Raw genomic sequence first — 25,318 nt, 5'->3', positions numbered from 1 at the left:
TATGTGGTTTACTTTGCTTTTCTAGCTATCAAACAAGACCAGCACTGTCTAAGAGTTGTCTTGGGTCTCCTTACCTTAACACAGTTGCCCTTAACGAAGTGCTTTGATATCTTTTTACCGGATTTTCCTGCTTTGTAGACATCAGCCAGCTTCATATTCAGATCCTTAGCCAGCTGCTTAGAGGAACCTCTGGTTGTTGAGTGTTGGAGGTTCTTGACCTGCCTAACCGAACCTCATTTTAGAAGTGTGACTTTTGAGACTCAGGAAGGGTGTCCAAACTTGCGCACATGTCACAATGTCTATTGCTATATCTTTTTAGAATATCAAATTTCACACACTTACTTCTGTTAAACTTGTTCACATTGTGAATCGCTCACTCGCAACACTGAACGTGGTCCTTCTGCAAGTCCCTGCGTCTACTGCATGATGTTCCATATGGCCTAATGCTGCTGATTACTGCTGGGGGTCAGCCATTACTGAACCCAGCATGAGCCATGGGCAGTGAGCAGACTGTAATGAAAATGATTTGAGCTGATTTCAGGACCTTATGTCATTCTTTCAGTGCTCTCTCTCTCTGTCTGTCTGTCTGTCTGTCTGCTCTCTTGCCTATTCATTTATACTGCTCTGTTTGCAAATCTTTTCAGATTGTTATTTTGAGATCCAGACCAACAAACAAATGGCTGCAGTGCATGACCACTTTGCAGCCACTCACAGCGTTCATTTCACAGTATTGATGTTCTTGTCAATCATCGATGACATAGGTTGGTCATCTCAACACGTTTGCACACCTGATTTATCCGAACTCGTCTCAAGAGCTTCATGATTTTGCTGCTGAGGTGAATGAGTTGTGTACTGACCATGAATGTCTATTTTACTGACCATTCCTAGTCTGTCATTTGTGGAAGACCTCACAATGATGATTCATTGGCATTGATCATGAACCCAAGAAAGAGCTGTACAATGTTTCCTGTGCCACTGGATGCCACACAACCCTACAGCATAGTAGGTTAACTGCTTTGCCTAACAGTTGTGAAGGGTTTCTTTTCACCAGTCGATGCTACTTTTTTATCCGGACATAGCTTTGGAAGTTGTAGCTGATGGACACATGCTCAGAGATCTAGAGCCTTCACTCAAGCGAATGACCAGAAAGAGAAACCCATTTAAATGAAGGCTAGTAAACATTGTTTTTGCTCAAAAGAAGCCAGTGTTGAGCCTTTGCAGTCAAAGCTAGCTTACGATCTGACCAATAATTGATCTCTGAATATTAGATCTCAATCCCAGAATGTGGCCGGGATTGATCGGACAGGTCCAAAAAGCCACCAATAGGAAAACACCATGGAGTGATGCACAATTTGCACTTAAACCAAAGGGTTCCTCGAGACGATTTTGAACTCAAAGGTTCTTTCTGCTGTGGAGGAACCAATTCTGGTTTCCTAATAAACACATTCAGAAATACATTGAACCTTTAAGAGATTTCAATACTGATGCCAAGTGTAGTATCGCAGTTCTCAATATTAAATGGTACTAGAGCAAAAAAAAAAAAAAAAACACTTATCATTGTCTGAACACCAGGGGCCATGATTTTGGAGCTCTACTACTACTAGTACTAGGAGAATTTCTGTGGCATTACTCCTCAGCTGGAGTGGCTGATGGATGACCCAAGTATGTTGTCATTCTCTTAGATTATGGGTACCTAATATTGTTCCTGGAGATCTATTGCAGAATTAAGCTACAGTAGGTTATCACTAATCTAACAGATGTGTTGGATCTGAACTTTCCAAAGTGGTGGATCTCCAGGATTAGGCCTTAGCACCCCTGTCTAACATCACATGCCTAGGTTCAGAGAATGTTTGAGCACATATTCTGGCCTGCAGGACATACGATCACAAAATGACACAATCTGCAATAGGATTTAGCCAAGAATTTACAGGAATGGTAAGTTCGTACTACGGAACTGTTATTGCACATTGCAGTAGGCATAACCTTAATGCCGTCCTTAATGAGGTCTCTAAATAGCCAAACACCTGGCCCCCTTATTTAACAAAGAACTGCGTTAAATGATTTACTATATCTGGCGCAATTATAGTCCCCAACCCTTTTGGCTGTCATGCCATGTCTTTGCGGACGTATTACGCGGCACTGCTGTACCCATCAAATGAGGTCATACCATGCACTTGTCAGACAACAGCTCAGCATGGCTCCGACAGTAGTTATTTATTGATGCCAGTTAGGTCAGCGCTGTGAGCTTCACTCCGGATAATACATCATTGATGTTATAGAGCTGTCATGGGGTTTAGGAGGTGTGGGCGGGGGGATTATATGTAAGGTGACATCTGTGGCATCAGGGTTAGTCACTGTTAAAGCTGTAAATTCACCCTGGAGCCCAGAGTCACTGTTCAGGTGGGCCTGCTCCCATTGAGCCCTCTCGAGCATTGCTTGGTTGTGCAATCACCAACATCTTAATGGCCAATTCTTAATGGCTGTGGACAGTGACATATAGGGTCAAGGCACGCAGAGGCAGTGTGATGGGGTCAGAATTGTTTGTCCAGTCTGATAGGGTCAGGATCGGTTGCACAGTACATTACGACTGGGATCAAGATAGTGTGTGTCTCAAGTTGGCCCCTGGATCTTTACGCAGTGATTGCTATCTAGAGAACAAAAGTGAATGAGGTCGTACAGGGTAGATTTACTGGAACATGCAGACTTTTCTGGAAGGGGATTCGAAAACCAGGATCAAGTTGCACTCATTGCTGACACAGATGTGCAAATGCACACACACACACACACTTATAGCTTGTCTAGTTTCTGTGGAGAAGTGTTGCCAATAGAATAGGACTCTCTGGATCAGATAAACATCAAACTATTGGCACCATGCCAAATGGCAGACGTGTGCATGAGGGGTATAAAGCCCCCCAGCATTGAGCTTTGGAGCAGTGAAACTGTGTTCACTAGATTGATGGTTGGTGCTCCATCCAATACTTTTGGGATGAGCTGGGGAGTTGAGGACGAGGTGGGGTGGTTCATCATCCAACAACCCGATCTTACTAACATCCTTGTCGCTGAATGCAATCAAATCCTTACAGCAATGCTCCAAAATCTGTTAGAAAGTCTTTACTGGACAATAGAGACAGTTACTCCAACAAAACCAGAATTCTGTCTCTGTCTTTTTTTTTTTTAATACCCTTGGCTTCGGAGGAAACAATGAATGAGCAGGTGTCCCAATAGTTTTGTCCATGTAGCGCATCAAGACTGCTAAGCTGAGTTTCTGGAAGCATTGTGGCATATTCATACCCTGCGATGGCTTCTATGTTGGGACACTTTCGAAAAATGGCTAAATCCAATGTGTTGCATAGCGCTGTAGATACTGTAGACCAGCTGTGGGGAATGTAAGGGCTGAAGTCCAGCACTAAACTTAGGAAGTCAGGAAACCGTACAGGAATTCTGCCTTCCAGGACTAAATGGGTTGCACCCGCAACCCACATCTTCTAGAGCAGGGGTGGGCAAAATGGGCTTAAGCGGAAAATTGGAATTTCCAACGCTGTTCTAGAGTGACGATACTGTAGGTTAAGGGTAGAGTGGACAGCATGCTTGGAGAACATCTGAACTGTTCATCTGCTTGGCTTCATTACACTTAAATAAAACCAGGTTAGCTACTTTTATTTAGCTTGAACTGATAACCTTTTTTTTTTTAGTTTGGTTAGTAAGCCAGGCATTAGCCAGCCAGGAACTATCTGGCACGCACCAGCTGTGTGTTGAGGACTACATACCGCGAGAGAAATAGGTTTATAGACTTCTTTTTCTTTCTGTCATCTTCCTGTGCTAGTCTTGACAAGTTCCCTCCCTCCTCTCCTCCCTCTGTTCCTCCTCTCCTCTCCTCCGGTGCCTTTCTTTATCCTCCATAAGCGCTGTTTTTTTCCCTGTTTTTCATCCCTTCTGTTTCATTACCGAGTGTAAAGCAGAGCGGAGCTGCTTCGGTGGAGCGATCTGTCACAGGGAAGTCAGTTCAGATTAGCAAGGCTGCAAAACAGTCAGCCGACTGCGGGAAGGGAGGCAGACGCTACTATGAGGGATGCACCGATATGGAATTGGTATCTATTGGTCAATACTGATACCGCTATGTTAAATCCATTCCGATTATAGACTCAGACTGAAGTGTTTATATCGACACTATAGTCAACAGTCTGATGAATCTGATCTCTGCTTACATGCACGCTACAAGGAAACCGACACTTGTGCACGTTACCATGACAACGAGCATCACGTGGGTCCAGTCAGAGTAGGAGGAGCAGTTACTTTCATTTACAAGAGCTCTGCTCTTATGAGGATGGATCCCACTGTCCTCGTAAATTGAACAAATCCCAAATAAGAAACACTGGTGAATGACCCACCACCCAAATAATACCTGCTCTGTGGTGGTCCTCTGGGGTCCTGACCTGGAAAAACAGGGTAAAATGAGGGTAACAAAGATACAGAGAAACAGATGGACTATAGTCTGGACTTATAGAACTACACAGTGCTCCTATATGGTAAGTGGAGCTGATATTATAGGCCGAGTTTATTTCAAACCAGGGGTGGTCATAATATTCTGATCTGACTGTGGAGATCCTCTCATAAATGGTTTATGGTTCTGTATTAGAACAGTAGAATGGATCACACTTTCATCTTTATGAGTCAATGAACCCTTTTTGCTCAGAGTGTTGTCAAGACTAAAATGCGGTGGAGACTAGGTTTACACACACACCAGTGGTTGAATATTAGTCCGACTTCATTTCTCATAGTCTGAATCAGGTCTTGGTTGAGCCGAGCCTGTGGCTCAGGCCGTTATTAATGGGACTGTTTGAGGTTGATCTGAAAGCAAAAATGTGTACACTTACAAAGAACTCTTGCCACATGTTGTTGCAGCTGTTTCGGTAGTAAAACACGTGTGATGACGGCTTTTGTCCACACCAAAACAAAGGTCCTGTTTCAGTGCGGTTTCTAACCCACCCTCGTAAACTTCCACTCATTTCTCGGAAGTGTGTCACATCCACATTATACAAGCGATTTTTTTCCCAGACGAAAGAGACATATTTTTCATCTTGGATTATTTTTTATTTTGCCCTAAATATACATAAATGTTTAAATAGCATTTTATTTATTATATTTTTGTTTCCTGATTCCAACCACCTAGCTAGGACCCTCCAACATATCCCCACCAGTGCTTGAGAGGGTGAAGGCTAGTATGTGCTTCCTCCAAGGCACATGAAGTGAGCCTATGCATCCTTTCAAACTACTGCTAATGCAACGCCATTGAACAGCTCAACATGCCTGGTGGAGAACACTAACTCTCAATAAGACGCAGTGTTAGCTGAGTGATCGGGGGGTGAAGAAAGAAGGTGGCCCTACCCACCCGAAACGGGCGACACCAATCGTGCTCTTGGGAGTCCCAGCCATGGATAGCTGTGGCATCACCTGGGAATCGAACAGGCTGTCTCCTAATTACAGCATATGTGGACAAATGTAAATGAGCCTTGTCTAGGGAGTATTCTTCCTTTGCGCCCAGTGATTCCGGGTGGGCTTCAGACCCACCATGAACCTGACCAGGAAGAAATGGATAAGAAGATGGCGGGATAGATGGATGGACCATTATCAAATAATAGCTATACCATACTGGCTGCCGATATATCTCACACCCTAAGATTCTACATCCATTCCAACCCCCCCCCGGACCACTTCTATCTATCTCCTCCACTGTATTTTCTATTTTCTGTCACTCACTTCATTTTCTGTCTCTCGCTCGCGCACACTCACTTTGAAATATCCCCGATTTTCTAGACGTCGCATTAGCTTTCCATGCATGTGTGTGAGAGATGGAGAGGGAGAATGAAAAAAGTTAGAGGGAGCGAGAGCGTGAGAGAGAGCGAGCGTGCGAGAGGGCGCGAGTGAGAGACACGTATCTACACTATTACAAATAGCAGTCTACATCAGCCTCAGGCAGAGCCATTACTGCAACAGCAGGGAATGCTGGCTAGAGCTGACACCAGTATCTGAACACACACACACACAGACACATGAGTCCGCGAAAGCACACACTCACACACACACACACACCATTACACAAATCCATATTGCATTTATATGACTGTCCCAACCAATCTATGCACTCACATAGGCAGATAATGAATGTTGGATTCTAGGTATTTAATAACGACAGTTTGCTACAGAGTTACTGGGCACAGTTCGTGCAGATGCATCTCGTGGCCTCCTGCTGAGTTAAGCTCCAGCGCTGATCTAACACACCTGATTGAGCTCATCAAGGTTAGATATCGCATGTGAATTATTCAGAGGCAGGCCTGATGGATCAGGGATGGAAGTAAACTCTACGAGAAGGTAGGTTTCCAGGAATCATATGCGGAATACTGTATATACACCGAAAACACTCATGAGCCAAATGAGACCACTGATAGAAGAAGCGAATAACTTCTACTTACACTGGTGATACAGGATCATCAATGTCTGGGATGTATTTTAGATGATTTTAGAACTAAATGGTTGGTTCTTGTGGCCAACTTAGGCTGGATGCTTGATAAATGACCTAAGACCTCTTTGACAAGTGCAAAATACGTAGGTAGGCCAGACGACTGAGTTGAAGCGTCTCCAAATTGGCAAGGCTTGTGGGGTGCACCTGTTCAGCTGTGGTGGATTACTGTCCACGATGGTCCGAGGTTCGACAGGGTTTCGGGTGCCCAAGGCTCATCGATATACAATGGCAACAACTGTGGCACAAGTCTCAGAACTTTACACTGAAGGTTACGGTCAAAACACGCCACAACACACAGCGCAGCACCCCCTGCTGCATAGCTGCCGACCAGTCGTTTGCCCATGCTAACCCCTGTCCACCTTCAGACTTGAGACTTCAGAAGTCGCCTGGTCTGATGAGTGCTGTTTTGTTGTACATTGCTTGACTGGCCCAGTACCCATGCACAGTTCACCCCCAAACTGACAGGACTTGAGGAATCTGCTGTAAGGTCTTGGTGCCAAATACCACAGTATTCCATCCCACACAGCGTCAGATTAATTAATCTGACTGATCAGAGATACATTTGACTACCAAGCGTAAACACATGTGGCTACTGTCTGATCAGGATACAATCCAGATACTAGTCACATGAAGTGACTGGGTGTGAATATGGTCAATGTGGAACATTAGTCAGAGATTCATGTAGACTGTATTTATTTAATACAAGTGAAAAGGCAAAGTGTTTCCCTCGTCCGGATACAGTTAGGCTACCGGAAATGTGTTTATGGAGGGGTGGCGGGGGGTAAGTATCTCTAAAGCCTTTCACATTCAGATCTACTTTTATGAAGTAAATGCCCTTCATTATAGAGGCAATATGAGATCTCTCTCTCTCTCATTCTCTCTTCTTCCCTCTGTCGCTCTCCCTCTCATTTACATACATTTTTTTTGGAGAAAATATTTCCTGCAATTATGCTCGGGTAGGTTTCTGTGAGTGTGTGTTGAGGGAGTGGTAGGTGTGTCATCTATGTGAGAGTGTGAGTACCAGAACTGGAGCCTGGATTAGAAAAGGACTAATTTCCTGTCACGCAGAACAGAACAATCTATTGGAATAGCGGCGGTGGAGAGATTTTACACCAGTGGAGTGTTTTGCCCTTTTTCTTTCATTCCGGCACGGCTACATTTTCCTCTTGGGAAATGGACTACGCACTCATTTCACACAATGTTATTGTGCTCTGAAGCAGCGAGGGACGAAAAGGAGCAGGAAAGGATTGTTGTTTTTGTTGTTTATTTGCTCAATACTTCCCTCACCTCCACGCGATGGGAGAGTAATAATGCATTAATATCGGAGAATCCACCGAGCGTCACACTCTCCCCAAGCTCCTCAAACAAATGTGAAACGAGTTCCTGTCCTGTCCTCTGTGGGTAAGGTTTCCACCCTGTCAGGGACAACTTTGTAAGTTGGGTGCGAAGACTGGTGGAATTGGTTGACTTTTAGAAGTCTACAGTTATTGTCGTTGCTGTACTGTAGGCTTTATTTGCCTTCATTGCATAATGGTGCTATTTAGAGTGCATTAACCCCTTAAACAGCCTAGCTATTACAAACTTCTATTACCAAAGAATAGCCCCACCAGTTTGTACAGAAGTCCCTGTAGTTACTGAATACTACACCTTAGTGTGTAATAAGGCTTTCTCTAGTATGGGGTTAAGCCGTCCTACCTTTGTGGGATGCATCCATATAAGCGCGAGGTGAGGTGGCGAGGTGAGGTGGCGGGGGGGGGGCAGTGAGTAATGTGGGGCCGAAATCCAGCACAAATTTCAGATTTCCCTGCTTTAACAGACCTTCTAAACCTGTCAGTTAACATGCGAATTGACTCACAAGGTGTGCTTGAGCAGGAAAAGCACAAAACCGTGCAGGATAACCGTGGCCCTCCAGTCCCAGAATTGTCCACCCTTGCACATTAGGGATGTATCGTGTGTATCACGATACAGGAGTAACCATTCATTACACACTATATGGACAAAAATATTGGGACACTTGCTCATTTGTTTGTTTATTTTTTTCAAAATCAAGGGTGTCTAAATAAGGCTCCCTGCTAGATTTCAGAGCATTTCTGTGATGACTTGATTGCATTCAGCAATTAGTTCAGTGTTATTGTATGTTATGTTGTAATTCAGTGTTAGTGAGGTCAGAATGTTAGTTGATCAACACCCCATCTCATCCCGAAAGTAATGGACAGAGCACCGTCATTTCATAGAACACCTTTCCACTGATCCACAGCTCAATGCTGACTTTATACCCCGGTAGCTCATGGCTGGAATTATGTATTAGGTGTAGTGCCAACATGTTCATGTTTATCTGCTCCAGAGAGTCTTATTGTTTGGGCAGGAAGAGGTGTCCACAAACATTTGGACATATTGTGTCTTTTATGTGTATATTATGTGTAAATTACACATAACATCATCTCTCTCTCTCTCTCTCTCTCTTTTTCTCACTCTCTGTCTCTCTCTCTCTGTCTCTCGCGCTCTCAGGACCTGACGGAGGCTAACTCCACCATATTGAGGAGTCAGACGAACACGGCCCGCGTGGACAGCCTCAGGTCTGGCACGGTGTATGTGGTGCAGGTTCGGGCCAGGACCGTGGCCGGCTTTGGGAAATACAGCAGCAAGATGTGCTTCCAAACCCTCACAGACGGTAAGAAGCACAATCCCAGATCCCACATTTTTCAAGGTTTTTAAAGAAGCATTATGCAAGAATTAGTATTTCCTGCTACTGGGCTCCCCCTACAGTCTGGAAGTGGAATTCACAATTTGAGCCACCACTAAAGAACTTGCTTTACACATGCATTTCTGGACAAGCTGAGAGATACAGAACCATCATGGAAAGTGAAAGAAGCATGTGGACTGAGGCGGTAGAGTAATATTATAGGACTGTAAACAAATATGACTCCAGAGGGGTCCACAGTGCCACACAGTTCTCACGGACATTGTCCTGCCTGCCTTACTGAAGTTGTGTAGTGCAGTTAGCAGCGTGCTGAGCTGAGGGATATAAAGCCCCCAGAACTGGGCTGTGGAGCAGTTGACCTGCATGATGACCTGAAGGAGCTTCATCCAATTCCTTTACATTGCAGCTTAGAAAGCAAGCCTCACGTTGTGGGTATTGTCCATTCATTTATGTCTGCATAAACAGAAGGCAGTGCTGTAAAATAGCCTTATGAAAGGGTCAGAATTAGATAAGCCCATTAAAAAGTGGCCTTCGGATCTGATTGGTACATCCATGCTCACAAAGCTAGAAACACAAGGTCCTTTCTGAAAGCCTTTCTGCTCCTCCGGCTTTTGCTTTACAGAAACAGAACAGCGGAGTTTTCAACAGCAGAGGAAAGACGTTTCCACCTCCTCCAGGTGGTAAAGGTTAGGGGTTGGTGTGAAGTTATGGACAGAGGTCATGTGATCCAATAGGGTCAAAATAGGACCTCTCTAGTGTAGAAATACAGAATAACTGTGTGTAGGAGGGAGCTGCTTCTTGACGGCAGTAAGTTGGAGAGTTGTTTGGTGTGTGTGTGTGTGTGTGTGTGTGTGTGTATGTTGGTATGTGCAGAGGGGTATGTAATGTTTACAAAGGTCCAGATTGAGATTCAGTCTATCTGCTTTTTGTGTACATAGACATAAATATAGATGTCTTTGGAAGTGAGGGTGGTCTTATGGTCCACATTCTGACATAATCACCCCATCTGTTTGCCTTACTGCTTACATTGTGTGTGTGTGTGTGTGTGTGTGTGTGCGTGTGTGTGTGTGTGTGTCCATGTCCCGATTGTTCTCTGTCCAAAATGTTCAGCTAATTGGTTTTTCATGAAGGCTGTGTGTGGCAGCAAAGCTTTCCCAGAATGCTTACCAGCAATTACAGACTGATGTGATTAATTATCAACCATGAGGCACTGTGTGTGTGTGTGTGTGTGTGTGTGTGTGTGTGTGTGTGTGTTGGGTTGTTTTGTTGGACTTAACTTCTAACATGCTGGCTATTATGGATGTGTGTGAGTACTTTCTTTGCCTTTCGTTTTTCTCTCTCATCTCTTTCACTCTCTCTCTCTCTCTCTCTCTCTCTCTTTCTCTCTCATCTCTGTCACTCTACCTCTCTCTCTCGCTCTCATCTCTTTCACTCTACCCCTCTCTCTCTCATATCTTTCACTCTACCTCACTCTTTCTCTCTCATCTATTTCACTTTACCTCTCTCTCTCTCTCTCTCTCTCTCTCTCTCTCTCTCTCTCTCATCTCTGTCACTCTACCTCTCTCTCTCTCTCTCATCTCTGTCACTCTACCTCTCTCTCTCTCTCATCTCTGTCTCTCTATCTCTCTCATCTCTTTCACTCTACCTCTCTCTCTCAACTGTCACTATACCTCTCTCTCTCATCTCTTTCACTCTACCTCTCTCTCTCTCTCTCTCTCATCTCTTTCTCTCTACCTCTCTCTTTCTCTCTCATCTCTGTCACTCTACCTCTCTCTCTCGCTCTCATCTCTGTCACTCTACCTCTCTCTCTCTAATCTCTTTCACTCTACCTCACTCTTTCTCTCTCATCTCTTTCACTCTACCTCTCTCTTTCTCTCTCATCTCTGTCACTCTACCTCTCTCTTTCTCTCTCATCTCTGTCACTCTACCTCTCTCTCTCGCTCTCATCTCTGTCACGCTACCTCTCTCTCTCGCTCTCATCTCTGTCACGCTACCTCTCTCTCTCATCTCTTTCACTCTACCTCTCTCTCATCTCTTTCACTCTGCCTCACTCTTTCTCTCTCTTCTCTTTCACTCTACCTCTCTCTTTCTCTCTCTTCTCTGTCACTCTCTGCCTCTCTTATTCTCTCGCTCGCTCTCTCTCTCTCTCTCTCTCTCTCTCTCTCTCTCTCTCTCTCTCTCTCTCTCTCTCTCTCTCTCTCGTGTGGGGGTTTGATTAATGATGTTGTAGACTGATATCTCCTGCTTGTTGAGGTTGCCAGAGAGAGAGAGAGAGAGAGAGAGAGAGAGAGAGACACACACACACACTCAAGCATTGTGCCAGGGACACTGACATACACACAGGATGCAGGCAGGCTGAGCACTGCAGGCCAGAGACATCCCGCAGCCGGCAAATCCTAGGAAGCCAAATACACACGCGCACACACACACACACATAAACACACACATGCGCGCACACACACACACACAGTCCACAGAAAAGAAAAGGTGTTCATCAACACTCTTGTCACAGCAGGTGTTAAATATAGCTGTGGCTGTTTTAGTAATCTGGGACACACACACACACACACACACACCGGGCAGACAACCAGCTCATGAGGCCGCCTAGCCTGCCTTCCACTGCCGATCCCTCCACACTCCAGACTGAAACACAGACAGTTAGTGTAAACACGGTAACCAGAAGAGAGGCACTGCTGGGTCTTTAATGTGGAAACTTTCAGCTAGTTTTGATCTGCTCTCAGGCTGAACTTGCTAGGATAGCCTTACCATCTACAGGATAGCCCACCTTCCTCCCAAAGGCCTTAGAGAGCTCTTTGGACCTGGCCATGGAGATGGAGAACACTTACTTCAACAATCAAGAGCCAACCAAACTACGTGTATGATCCTGATTTTAGGCATCTTGTTTAGTAATAAATGTGGAGGTGTTTTAACTTTTTCTCACAAGAAAATTACATTTCTGTTAATTACATTTACAAACAATATTTAAAGACATTCTTCAGACACACACAGGATTGAAATTTAGTTACGCTCAGAAATTACGTTACTTGAGCCCTTCAAGCTTCGAGTACAGCTCGGCTCGACCCACCATCCCTTGAAATCCACGGAAGACAAGCGTCCGGTTATTTTTCTGTCCTGTCAAGTGGTGGAACGATCTTCCCCTGGGTGTCCAGCAGCTGAGACACTCACTGTCTTCAAACACAGACTGAAGACCCACCTCTTCCGAGAATAAATGCTTTAAATATAAAAGTAGTTTCTTTGGTTTAGTTATATGACCTCCAGCTCTCAGTATTGGTCACATAAACATCAGATGTCCATCTGTTTAAATATGTTAAAGACAAAGGTTTTCAAGGAGTGTCTTCATATTTAACCAGATGTCTCCATTGCTTTTCCACACTTTTGGAAGGATGATATTTAGCAACGATGCTAAAGTAGCTAACTTAACTAAACACAGTAGCTTTCCATTTAATGCATAGTTTAGTAAATATAGGGGTTTTAGATGTCTTCTTTGTTTTTACACACTTTTAAAAGGTTAATATGAAACCAAACAAAGCTAATATGGCTAGCTAACGAGATACAGTAGTGTCCATCCCAAATGCATTTCATTTAGTGCATAGTTTAGTAAATAAGAGGGTTTTTAGCTCCAATCTCCATCGTTTTTCTACATTTTTAAAATAATAATATAAGCAAACAAAGCTAATGTGGCTTGCTAACAATATACAGTAGTATGTGAACCAATAGGCTTTACATTCAGTGCATAGTTTAGCACTATATGGGACATTTGTGGGAGTTTTTTTTTTTTTTTTTTTTTTTTTGGTATCTTCATTTCTAGACTTGTAGCTAATGTAATTAAGCTAATGTAGCTGGTTAACTAAATACAATCGCTTCCACCCAATTACTTTCCATTCAGTGCATAGTTTTGTCAAGTGTAGTGGTTTTAGGTATCTGCATTGCTTTTCTACGCTTTTAGAAGGACAATATAACTAAACAATGCTAATATAGCTAACCAGCAAACTAGATACACTAGTTTCCACCCAATTACCTTCTATTCAATGCATACTTTAGTAAACATGAGTGCAGATATCTTCATTGCTTTTCCACGCTTTTAGAAGGATAATGTGGCGAGCTAACTAAATACAGTAGTTTTCACTCATTGGCTTTCCATTTTTTTGCATAATTTAGTAAATATGAGACACAGGTCAGTTTGTATTAGTGGATTTAGGTATCTTCATTGCTTTTCTATGCTTTTAGAAGGATAATATAACCAAATAATGCAAATCTGGCTAGCTAACTAGATACAGTAGTTTTACTCAGTGCATAGTTTAGCGTTACATGGGACATATACGTCAGTTCATATGAGCATGTTTTAGGTATCCAATTGCTTTCCTACATTTTATAAATAATAATATAAGCAAACAAAGCTAAATACAGTCCTCTTCACCAATAGGCTTTACATTCAACGCATAGTTTAGCACTATATGGGACATTTATGAGTTTTTTTGGTATCTTCATTCATCTGCATTTCTAGACTTTTCGAAGGATAATGTAACTAAGCAAAGCTACTGTGGCTAGCTAACTAGATACAGTCGTTCCACCCAATTACTTTCCATTCATTGCATAGTTTAGTAAATATGAGTGTTTTGAGATCTTCATTGCTTTTCCATGCTTTCAGAAGGATAATGTAACTAAATGCTACAGCAGTTTCCACTCATTGGCTTTCAACTCAATGCATACTTTAGCACTATATGAGACACGGGACAGTTTCTGTAGGAGCTTTGTTAAGTATCTTCATTGCTTTTCTATGCTTCTAGAAGGATACTATAACCAAACAATGCTAATGTAATTATCTAGCTACAGGAGTTTCCATTCATGGCTGTCGCTCTGCGCTGTATGTTGACTTTCCAGATGACTGTAGTCATTCGTTTAGCAGTGCGGAGCGTGACGCTGTGTCTGAGTCTGTGCGAGCAACTGTAGCTGTTCTAGCTGCTTTTCTAGAAGTTCAGAAGGATAGGATGACCAAACAGTGCTAATACGGCTAACTCTCCACAGCACTTTCCATTTACGGTTCCCATTATTTCACTGTGCTCGTTTTGCTTTGGTGAAAATGTGGCGAGACTCCTGGCTCGAGGTTCGAAATCTGAGATGAAAGGACTGGAGCTGTAGTTTAGGTCTGCTCTGGTCATTCTGCTTTGGGAAAAAGTCTGTTTATGCTCCTGTGTTTATTTGCCAAGCGCCTATGATTAAGACAGGTGGAATTAGGTGCCAGAGTCTAGAACGTGTTCTAAGACATAGAAAAAAAAGTGAAGCATGGGTGACTGGTAAAATGCATTAGGTAGTGGTGATGATGAGGGGTTGATGATGAAGATAAGCAAGATGATGGTAATGAAGACAATGGAAGCCTATGCAGTCCCAGGGTGTGTGTAGGTGTGTATGTGTGTGTGTGTGTATGCGAAGCTGTAATAATTAGCGGATGGGTGCAGCGAGATCCAGCTGATGGTTCTATCCTCTGGCACTTTGCCACCGCACGACATTCGTTAAGACAATTAGCACCAGGCATAGGGGGAAAAGGTCAACCTGACACACACACACACACACACACACACACACACACACATATATTCCCTCTCTGAGCTCACACTGATTGTCTTTCTCCATTGCATGTCATCTTCTCCCCAGACAGACTCTCTCTCTCTGTCTCTCTCTTTGTCTCTCTGTCGTTCTCTCTTAGCCCCTGTGTGTCTGATGTGCAGGTGCAGTGATGAGGAAATGGTTTAATTAAATAATGAGTATGTGTGTGTGTATGTGTGTGTAATCTGTTTGAGTGCTGCATAAAGACAGAACCGTCGCTCATCTGTGAGACCCCAAAATCTTTAAACACCCTTTCTGACCTTTTTAACCTTTTAGCATCATCTACCTTTAGTACCTGCTGAATCCACAGCGTAGCTACTGTAGGGCCTGTCCACACACACACCAGCAGCCTCACACACTGTTTACTTGTGTCTTTATGTACCTTGATCAGGATTTTGCCCTATATGTGCAAAAGTTTGTAGACACACTTGTCTAATGCTTCTTCTGAACTCAACACTGTAAGCCCTGTTGACCTGCTGCCTAATATATCCAGCCCTTGGCAGAAGCCACTGTAGATTCACCTGTCACTGCTTTTTAAATGTTTATAGTAGTAGTTGTATTTTCCGTGACGTAGCTGTATTTATCGTGGCCTAGCTGTGTTTTCTATATCGCAGCTGTATTTTCTATAGCACAGCTGTATTTTCTATAGCGCAGCTGTATTTTCTATAGCGTAGCTGTATTTTCTATATCGCAGCTGTATTTTCTATAGTGTAGCTGTATTTTCTATAGCGCAGCTGTATTTTCTATAGCGTAGCTGTATTTTCTATAGCGTAGCTGTATTTTCTATAGCGTAGCTGTATTTTCTATAGCGCAGCTGTATTTTCTATAGCGTAGCTGTATTTTCTATAGCGCAGCTGTATTTTCTATAGCGTAGCTGTATTTTCTATAGCGCAGCTGTATTTTCTATAGCGTAGCTGTATTTTCTATAGCGCAGCTGTATTTTCTATAGCGTGGCTGTATTTTTCTATATCGCAGCTGTATTTTCTATAGCGTAGCTGTATTTTCTATAGCGTAGCTGTATTTTCTATATCGCAGCTGTATTTTTCTATATCGCAGCTGTATTTTCTATAGCGCAGCTGTATTTTCTATAGCGTAGCTGTATTTTCTATATCGCAGCTGTATTTTCTATAGCGCAGCTGTATTTTCTATAGCGCAGCTGTATTTTCTATAGCGTAGCTGTATTTTCTATAGCGTAGCTGTATTTTCTATAGCGCAGCTGTATTTTCTATAGCGTAGCTGTATTTTCTATAGCGTAGCTGTATTTTCTATATCGCAGCTGTATTTTCTATAGCGTAGCTGTATTTTCTATAGCGTAGCTGTATTTTCTATATCGCAGCTGTATTTTCTATAGCGCAGCTGTATTTTCTATAGCGCAGCTGTATTTTCTATATCGCAGCTGTATTTTCTATAGCGCAGCTGTATTTTCTATATCGTAGCTGTATTTTCTATAGCGCAGCTGTATTTTCTATAGCGTAGCTGTATTTTCTATAGCGCAGCTGTATTTTCTATAGCGCAGCTGTATTTTCTATAGCGCAGCTGTATTTTCTATAGCGCAGCTGTATTTTCTATGTTAGCGTTCAGGAGTAAACTGTTCTTAGCCATGTTAGCATTCTATAGTTTCAGTGTTTTTCAGTGATGTTCTACAGTCAGGACATTTGTTCTCCTGTAAAAGAACAAAAACAAACAAATACCCTTTTATTTTCGTTTCGACCTCATCGACACATTTGTATTCCACCCGCTGTCGCTTCACTTTGCCAGCGTGAGCGAGCGCGAGAGCAGGTTTTTATGCCCGTGTTCTGCTCAAGCGTGTCAGGCCACAAAGCCAACTGCACGACTTAGCACGTCTCGTCGAAAGAAACCGAATAAATTCCTTCCTTCAGAAACACATTAAGTCTGGAATTTCTTTAGTAGCTGCCGTGTTTTCCGACATGGCAAATGCAGACTTTCAGACCCTATTCAGCTTTAGCACAACACCAAGCTCTGTGCACGGACTGCTTAAAGCCACCCGGCCTGCTTCTCTTTCTTTGTGCTCGCTGTTATGGCAAGAATTACAGAAGTGGTGACAGACAAGCACTAACAGACACACTCACACACACACACTCACACACACACACACACACACATGTGCCCAGTGGTGTGTTTGCTCTGTTGCTCCTCTGAAGTGGCAGGCAGAATTCAATTGCAGCGTGTGCTCCAGTAGAGGCATGCTCCAGCACAAAGCCTTTCACTCAGTCCTGTATGAGCCCACTGTCTCCTCACTGCCCCTCCTGATTCTTCCCTTTACTGTGTCTGCCTTTCATTATGCCTGTCTCTCAACACCACACCTCAGTGTGTCCTGTAGATATAATCCTCTGTAGAAGACGCCGCATTAGCTCGCTCCTTTCTGATTGGTCGGATTTCCTAGCTGCCTGGAATGTTGGACGGGACCCCTAACTGGTTGCTCCACTGGTGATGGCTTAGGTCTAAGCACCATCTACATCGGGACCTCTATCCTATCCTATCCTCACACCTAACTGACTGCTTAGACCGCTTATAGCTAGAAATGAACTATATGGACAAAAGTATTGGGACACACCTGGTCAGGTGTGTTGTTCAGTTGCATTGGCGCAGGTGTAGAGTAAATTATTCTAAGTCATGTTAGCATTTTAAAATTAACCAGACTAAACCGTTCTTAACCGGTCTTAGCCATTAGCCATTTTATAGTAAACCGTTCTGAGCCATGTTAGCATTTTAGAGTCAGTCGTTCTGAGCCATGTTAGCATTTTAGAGTCAGTCGTTCTGAGCCATGTTAGCATTTTAGAGTAAACCATTATTAGCCATGTTAGCATTTTAGAGTCAGTCGTTCTGAGCCATGTTAGCATTTTAGAGTCAGTCGTTCTGAGCCATGTTAGCATTTTAGAGTAAACCATTATTAGCCATGTTAGCATTTTAGAGTCAGTCGTTCTGAGCCATGTTAGCATTTTAGAGTAAACCGTTCTGAGCCATGTTAGCATTTTAGAGTCAGTCGTTCTGAGCCATGTTAGCATTTTAGAGTAAACCATTATTAGCCATGTTAGCATTTTAGAGTAAACCATTACTAGCCATATTAGCATCCTAGAGTGCACCGTTCTTGGCCATGTTAGCATTTTAGAGTAAACTATTATTAGCCGTGTTAGCATTTTAGAGTAAACCATTCTTAGCCATTTTAGCATTATAGACTAAATCATTATTAGCTATGTTAGCATTTTAGTCAATCGTTCTGACCCATGTTAGCATTGTAAAATAAACCTTTCTTAGCCATGTTAGCATTTTAGAGTAAATCATTATTAGCCATGTTAGCTTTAAGGTGAGCCGGTTTAAACCATGTTAGCAGTTAGAAGTGTTCCTTGAAGGATGGTCATGCTAAATTGGCCAGTTGGCAGAATGCATGTCTGGCACCGCTGTGTTTTCCCCGACCCCTGTTTATCTTTTTAATCTAATCACATTGTTTCCAGTCTCGCTCGTTCTAGCTCTGTCTTCATTTAAATGAATGCATGTTTCTCTGACTCATGTTTAAGTCAAGTGCTTCTGTCTTGATTGGTTTCAGCTGCACTTTTTGTAACACAAGATTTTTGGCGGGTCGAGAAGAAGGACATTTTTTTTTTTTTTTTTGGCAAACCAAAGCACTGACAAATCAGCGTGGCCTTTGTGTTTAGAACATGAGCTTTTAAAAAGCTTTCACTAAATTCTCCCTCTCCCTCTCTCTCCCTCTGCCCTTCTCCACCATCCCTCTCTCTTACTGCAGAAGACTACAAGTCCGAGTTAAGGGAGCAGTTGCCACTGATTGCTGGATCAGCAGCAGCTGCTGTGGTCTTCATCGTTTCTCTAGTGGCCATTTCTATTGTCTGCAGCAGGTAAGAACATCAGCGTCATTAGCATCATCATCACCACCACCACCTGTGAGAAGCCATGTATGGACAGAGGCCTCCTCTTCATTGTAATATATATATATATATATATATATATATATATATATATATATATATATATATATAGTCACCGTACCACCACATAAGACTGTTCTTCTGAGATATGTAAAACATATATATATATCAGATTGTATTATATATATTGTATTAAACAATTAGTAAACTTTAACATGGTTGGTAATGGAGGGAGGGCAACTAGGGCATATAGCAGTAGCTGGAGGATGGGCAGGGGTAGGGGGAGAGCCTGATGGTCAGTGGTTTATCATTGTCAGGCAGGACAGGTGGGCAGTCGTTAACTTGGAGAAGGTAAAGAGATGACGTTGGCTCTGACTGGATTCATGGAGCACAGAGAATATGAACAGTACTTGAGTGTGGCTGACAATTCAGGCAGATCTGACTATAACAGCCTTATTAAAATGAGAGAGCCAGGAGGTAACACAGACATGGGAGCAACCTGAAACACTGGCATCCATCTGCTCCACTGTCCACAAACCTGAATAATTGTGTGCAAGTGGCAAGGCCACAGCACCAACATTTCCCTGAGTCCATGAACCTCTGAATCTGCAACCTTTATTAAGGGAAACATTAATCACCAAAAGCTAAACTAAACAAGTGAGTTTTCAGCCTAGACTGGACGGTTGAGGCGTTTGTGTCTGAGTCCCAAACGTTATCTGGAAGGTTATTCCAGAGTTGGGGAGCTTTGTCAGTAAAGACACTTAACCCTGCTGAAGACTTCTGAATTTTGGAAGCTAGTAAAAAGCCAGCACGCTATGACCTTATAGGAAATGAGGTCTTGTATGTGCTCAGGGTCGAGAACTTGTAGGGATTATACGTCAGTAGAGGAATTTTATAATCAATACGGAATTTAACTGGAAGCCAGTGCAGTGCTGACAGAACTGGGCTGATATGATCAAGTTTTCGAGTTTTAGTAAGGACTCTGGCTGCAGCATTTTGAAATAGTTGAGGTTTACTGAGGTTCCTGCTGGAACATCCTGACAATAGTGTGTTGCAATAGTCTAGCCTTGGGATAATAAAGGCATGTACTCCATAAGGCCTTCTTAGCATGACATGAAGATGTTACGAAGATGTAGAAAAGCTGTCTTCGAAATGTCACCACTCAATTATGATGACAGGATTTTTAGCTGTCCACAAGTATTTGGACATTTTTCACGTTTCACCATCATTTGAATCACATTTTTTACATTTTATTAAAAGTACATCATGAATGGACCAATAGAAATGCTCCAAAATGGATCTGGAATTAAATCATTTTATTATTGACCTCCATTGAAGGCTTTTTTTCCTTCTCCTGTGAAGCCGCTTTTTTTGGAGAGACAAGGTATTTTTTAGTATTTCTGAACCATTTCTTTTGGACCAATTATTAGAAATTTTCACACAACATAAAAGACAGCTGGTATTTTCGGTTGGTGTTAAAAGAATTGACGTATGGAGGTTTTGTTTTAATTATTTATTTATTCATTTCCAGGCAGAAACACACTCACTGCCGAGATAAATTTAACCAGTCTTCTTGGCTTCCGTAGATGTTCATACAGTACTGTATATCACTGACGATATATATATATATATATATATATATATATATATATATATATATATATATACACACACACTTTACTTCATCTCTCTCTCTCTCTCTTTCTCTCTCTATCATAGGAAGCGTGCCTACAGCAAGGAGGCGGTGTACAGTGACAAGCTTCAGCACTACAGTACAGGCACAGGTGAGGGTTATTCCACTTCTCTCTCTATCCCCGCACAAAAGAAAGCCTTCATCCATCCATCCCTCAATACACTCCATCCCCTTCCCGATGACAGTGATGGACAGTTCTCAGTTATAATCATCTCTCCACGCCAGCTTTGGGAGCTGGCCACTCACTAACGGCCGCAGAGCTCTGTGTGAAGGGAACGAGGGAGAATGTAGATGGGGGAGGGGGTTGAAGAGGAGACAGCGAGCAAGTGAACGAGCAGTCGAGATTTGAAGCGTGGTAGGAAAGCCAGGGGGGACGTATCGAAGCGGAGGAGAGGAGCGAGGGATCATTCCAGGACAGTGCGTTTTTGTAGAATCTGACACTGGAAATCTTTCTTGGGCAGCTTCTGCCTCGCTTCTGCTGCCCTTGAACAGTGGAAAAAACTCTCAGACTCATTAGAGTCTATAGAAGAAATCTGTCTTATCTTTCAGTGCCTGTCTCTCTCGAACTTTTTGACCAAACTTTGGTCAAAAGGAACCTTTGAGAAACTTTGTGTAATGAATCTAGCGTGAAGGGAAAAAAGTGAGCATGCAAATGATATGAAAAACAACCCTGCATATCAAATAAGCAATTTAGAGAGAAAAAAAGACTATCTCCAAATTACATATTCATATTCAGTCAAAAAGGCCTTCCATGATTTTTTTGTATATGACAAAACACAATTAGTCACCGAAATGTTGTCAACGTACTGAACTTGGCATAATTAGCTCTGGGTTTTTGTATAAATTGTAGTCGTTGTTGGTGTAGTACCAGCTTTTCACACAGCTGTTTCCACAGCCTTTCCACTCACTTTGCTACTCACAGGCATGGGGGACAAAAGTACACCTCATTTGTCTTCTTAAACATCTGGACATTTGAGAAAATATTGAAAGATGGGTGTGACTTACAGGTTACTAAACACAAACATTTGAAGAAATGTCTTTAAAAATCATTTCTGAAATGAAATAAAAGGAAATCCGAATGATAAAGTTAAGACACCTTCATATTTAAGCCCCCACAGGTCAGCTTTCCTACTCTGAAAGTTGGGAGAGCTTTACCAACCCTTTGGAACCCAAAATCCAAGATGGCCGCAGCGCACATCAACAGTAATCAACGCAGTAGCCCAGATAACATGCCCATTTGCGGCCTGTATGGTTAGTCCAACAAAACCAGAAGGTTTTGTCCATGGGTTCTACGTTGGCCCTACATATGGATGCCCACCAGGGTCCCACCAGAGTAGAGGAACAGGAAGGGTTAAACATGGGGCCCCATCACGATTATCCATGTGAGCTTAGGGTGGGCTGTGACGATTGGGCCATTTGGGAAGCTTAGCTGGCTATTGTCCCAGTAACAACATGTACAAACCCACTCAGAACCCACCTAGCCTACATTCCACATGAGCATGTTGGCGGGGTTATTAGAACTTCTGTCTAGCTTGTCTAGTCCCAGTGGAGAAGTACAGCCAATAAAATAGGACTCTCTGGAGCAGATGAACATCAGCACCCATCAGCACCATGCCTAATGCCAGCCGTGGCTTAGAGGGGTATAAAGGCCCCCAGCATTGAGCTGTAGAGCCGTGAAACGATGGATGGAGCGATGGCACTCCATCCATCACATGACATAAGTCAAATCCTCACAGCAATGCTGCGCAGTCTAGAAGTAACCCTTAACAATGAATATACAAGTGTCCCAATACTTTTGTCCATATAGGGGTCTTGTGGGTTTCTCCAGGATGCTGAAGGCCATAGCAGAGTATGTTGGTGCTCTGACAGCTGAGGAATTATCGTGTGGTCAAACTGCGGATGTGGTGACACCTTGTGTTTGCACCTTAATAGTCTCTCTGACTCACAGGTCCACTGTGGTGGCTTTTGTCACCTTGACTTTTTCTGGCGGTAACACACACACACACACACACACACACGTACACACAAGCCGAGGGATAAATAGTCACTCAAAAGCATTAGAGTGCACTGCTTGACCCTGATGACATCGTCCCAGATGGGCACTTCACACTCACACACACTAACACACACACAGACACACACCACACACCCTCTGTGTTAAATGTAAATGAATGGTAATGTTTGTCAGGGCTCGTTTAAGTGCTCCAGATGTTACCTTGTGACAGGTCTCCACAGACAGTGTGTCAGGAGCCGGAGCTTCGCCTGCTCACCGCTGCGACGTGTCTGGGCGGTCCGCCAGATTCTGGGCCAAACACCATTCGTCCTCGTAGTTATTCACACTTCGCCTGGTTTGGTGAAGAAGGGTAATGCACTGAACTGACTAGATAGAATGCTGTGCATCACGTACACATAAGCAAAGCTTCCGTACGGTCGTTGTACACTCCTAAAGAAGGGGCCTTCAAGGGTTCTTCAGTAAAGGCGGTGGTTCTGAATAGAACCTTGAAAACTGAAAGAACAATTTGGATGCTTGAATGGTTCTTTGCCGTACTTCTACTACTTTAATTGCTAGAAACCCTCCTGTAGGTGGTTTAAAGTAAAGCCTTTTTTTAAAAATGGGTGCTGTCCATCACAAACTACCCCTTTTCAGTACTAGCCTCTGGGAACCTACATCTGAGATTTCTCTTATATTACATTAATCTGGCTCCCAATAAAGTTTTACCAGTACTGCTTTCCTCTCCATGTGGAATGCGTGGTCCCAAAAGTGGTTGAGGTTTACGCCAGCATATCACTGACCAATCAAAAAGCAAACATGGCTCCACCCTCTTTTCAATTCTGAGCAACCTGGAGACCTAAAGCTAAAGCTAGTTATTACATAAAATAATGACGAGCCTTTTTTTTTTATATCACTTATTTCCATGATAAATTTGGAGCTTCTATATATAACTCTGCTGATAATTTACTGCAATACTATACCTTTTCATGGCTAATTGTGTTGAACATCATCTGGCTAAGATAAAAATATCTTTGGCTAGTTCATTTTAACACAGGCAAGAAAGTATTTTTTTATTTATTTATTACATTTTCTTAAGAATAGAATCAATATTTTGCTTGGTCAGTAGCGTTTTCTATGAATCAGGATGATAACAGTATTCAGGACTCCTTCATTCATACCTTCATAACAGCTATAGAATGTTGAAAATGTATATATAATCCTTTGCATAAGCCTTTAGAAACAGTTACACTGAATGCATTCAGTATGTCATCTGGCATATTACTGTAGAAAAGCCACATCTGTCACTAAACAGAGGCTGTCAATGTGAAAGCTCCCCTTTTTGAACCACAATAACAGGTTTAGAGAGTTCTGGCTTTAATCTTAACACAGTAGACTTGTTCATTACTGGTTAATGGGCCCTTAAAGTATGTCAATGCGCTGCTCAATACTGGTGCTTGGTTTATTATTATCCTGTGAAAGATTTCAGGGCCCTGACAATAAATGTAACACAGCATTACACATTCATAGATAACTCGATAGAACCTCAAGGGGCAGAAGAACAGGGAAAAGAAATAGCAAAAAAAACATTTCCTCAATTATTTTTGAATGAGTATTATAATTATGAAATAAATTAGGAATCAAAACACATCAAATTGTTGTCAAATTTTTGGAAGCATCAATTATGGGGCCCAAGCATTATTTGTGAGTGTCACAAATCAGTATTCACAGTCAGAAAGATTGTGTACAAATGGAGGAAAACCTAGACCATTACTACCCTCCCTAGGAGTGATTGACCATTAATGTCATGCCAAGAGCAAGGCGTGTAATTGTCTGCAAGGTCACAAAGGAACCTAAGGTAACTTTTAAGAAGCCCTTTCTCTTAGGCTTAGTTAGCTAATGTTAATGTTCATGTGTCCACCATCAGGAGAACACTGAACAGCTAGGTTTGTGTTATGTCAGATATGTTTATGGCAGGGTTGCAAGGAAAAAAGCAGGTGCTCTCCAAAAAAAGCATAGCTGCCCGTCTACAGTTTGCTAAAGATCACATGAACAAGCCTGAAGGCTACTGGAACAAGGTTTTGTGGATTTATGAGATCAAAATAGATGTGTTATGTTTGGAGAAAAGAAACACTGCAATCCAGCATAAAAACCGTATCCCATCTGGGAAACACAGTGGCGGTAGTATATTGGTTTGGGCCTGTTTTGCTGCATCCAAGCCTGCCATCATTGATGGAACAATGATTTCTGGATTATACCAGCAAATTCGGAAAATGTCAGGACTTGTGTCGGTGAGCTGAATCTCAACAGAACGTGGGTCATGCAGCAAGACGATGACCCTAAGCACACAAATCGTTCTACAATGGTCAAGTCAAACGGCCTAAAGTCCTGACCTTAAACCAATTGAAATGTGGTGGAAGCACCTGAAGCAAGCAGTTTATTGGTGGAAACCCAACAACATAACAGAGGTACAAGAGTATGTACAGAGGAATAGGCTGAAATTCCTACAAGCCGATGTTCAAGACTAATCTACTGTTACCAGAAACTTTAAGGTGCAGTTATTGCTGCACAATGGGGTCACACCAGATACTGAAAGCAAAGGCTCACATGCTTTTTTTTTCGCCCCAATAAATAAACAATATCATTTTTATATTTTTTTATTATTTGTTTTATGTGGTTCTGCTTATCTACTTTTAGTTCTTGTATATACATCTGATGAAGTTTTTAGTTACACAAATATAAAAAAATTCTAAAGGCTTCACAAACATTCAAACCCACTGTAGTTGTGCATTAGATTGCTAGCAATATACCTAGTTTAACAAGGTAATATGCAAAGAACCAAGGTCCCCAAACTAACAAAAAAAAAAAAAAGATCCAGTGGGCTTCA

General features: G+C 42.5%; 1 protein-coding gene across 3 annotated transcripts in view; it reads left to right on the top strand.

Annotated features, from left to right (window-relative positions):
* The window catches only part of ephb1 (EPH receptor B1), a 305,121-nt gene that overhangs the window by 221,660 nt on the left and 58,143 nt on the right, over positions 1-25,318 (top strand). For all 3 annotated transcript variants that reach the window (XM_072669348.1, XM_072669347.1, XM_072669346.1), the window contains 3 exons: positions 9,029-9,191; positions 18,610-18,718; positions 20,468-20,532. In XM_072669348.1, the coding sequence (XP_072525449.1) occupies positions 9,029-9,191; positions 18,610-18,718; positions 20,468-20,532 (337 nt within the window). The remainder of the gene's footprint in view (positions 1-9,028; positions 9,192-18,609; positions 18,719-20,467; positions 20,533-25,318) is intronic.

This window comes from Salminus brasiliensis, chromosome 23 (genome assembly GCF_030463535.1).
Source record: "Salminus brasiliensis chromosome 23, fSalBra1.hap2, whole genome shotgun sequence".
NCBI lineage: Eukaryota > Metazoa > Chordata > Actinopteri > Characiformes > Bryconidae > Salminus > Salminus brasiliensis.
Note: the sequence above shows the minus strand (reverse complement) of the source record. Positions and strands in the feature narration are given on the sequence as shown.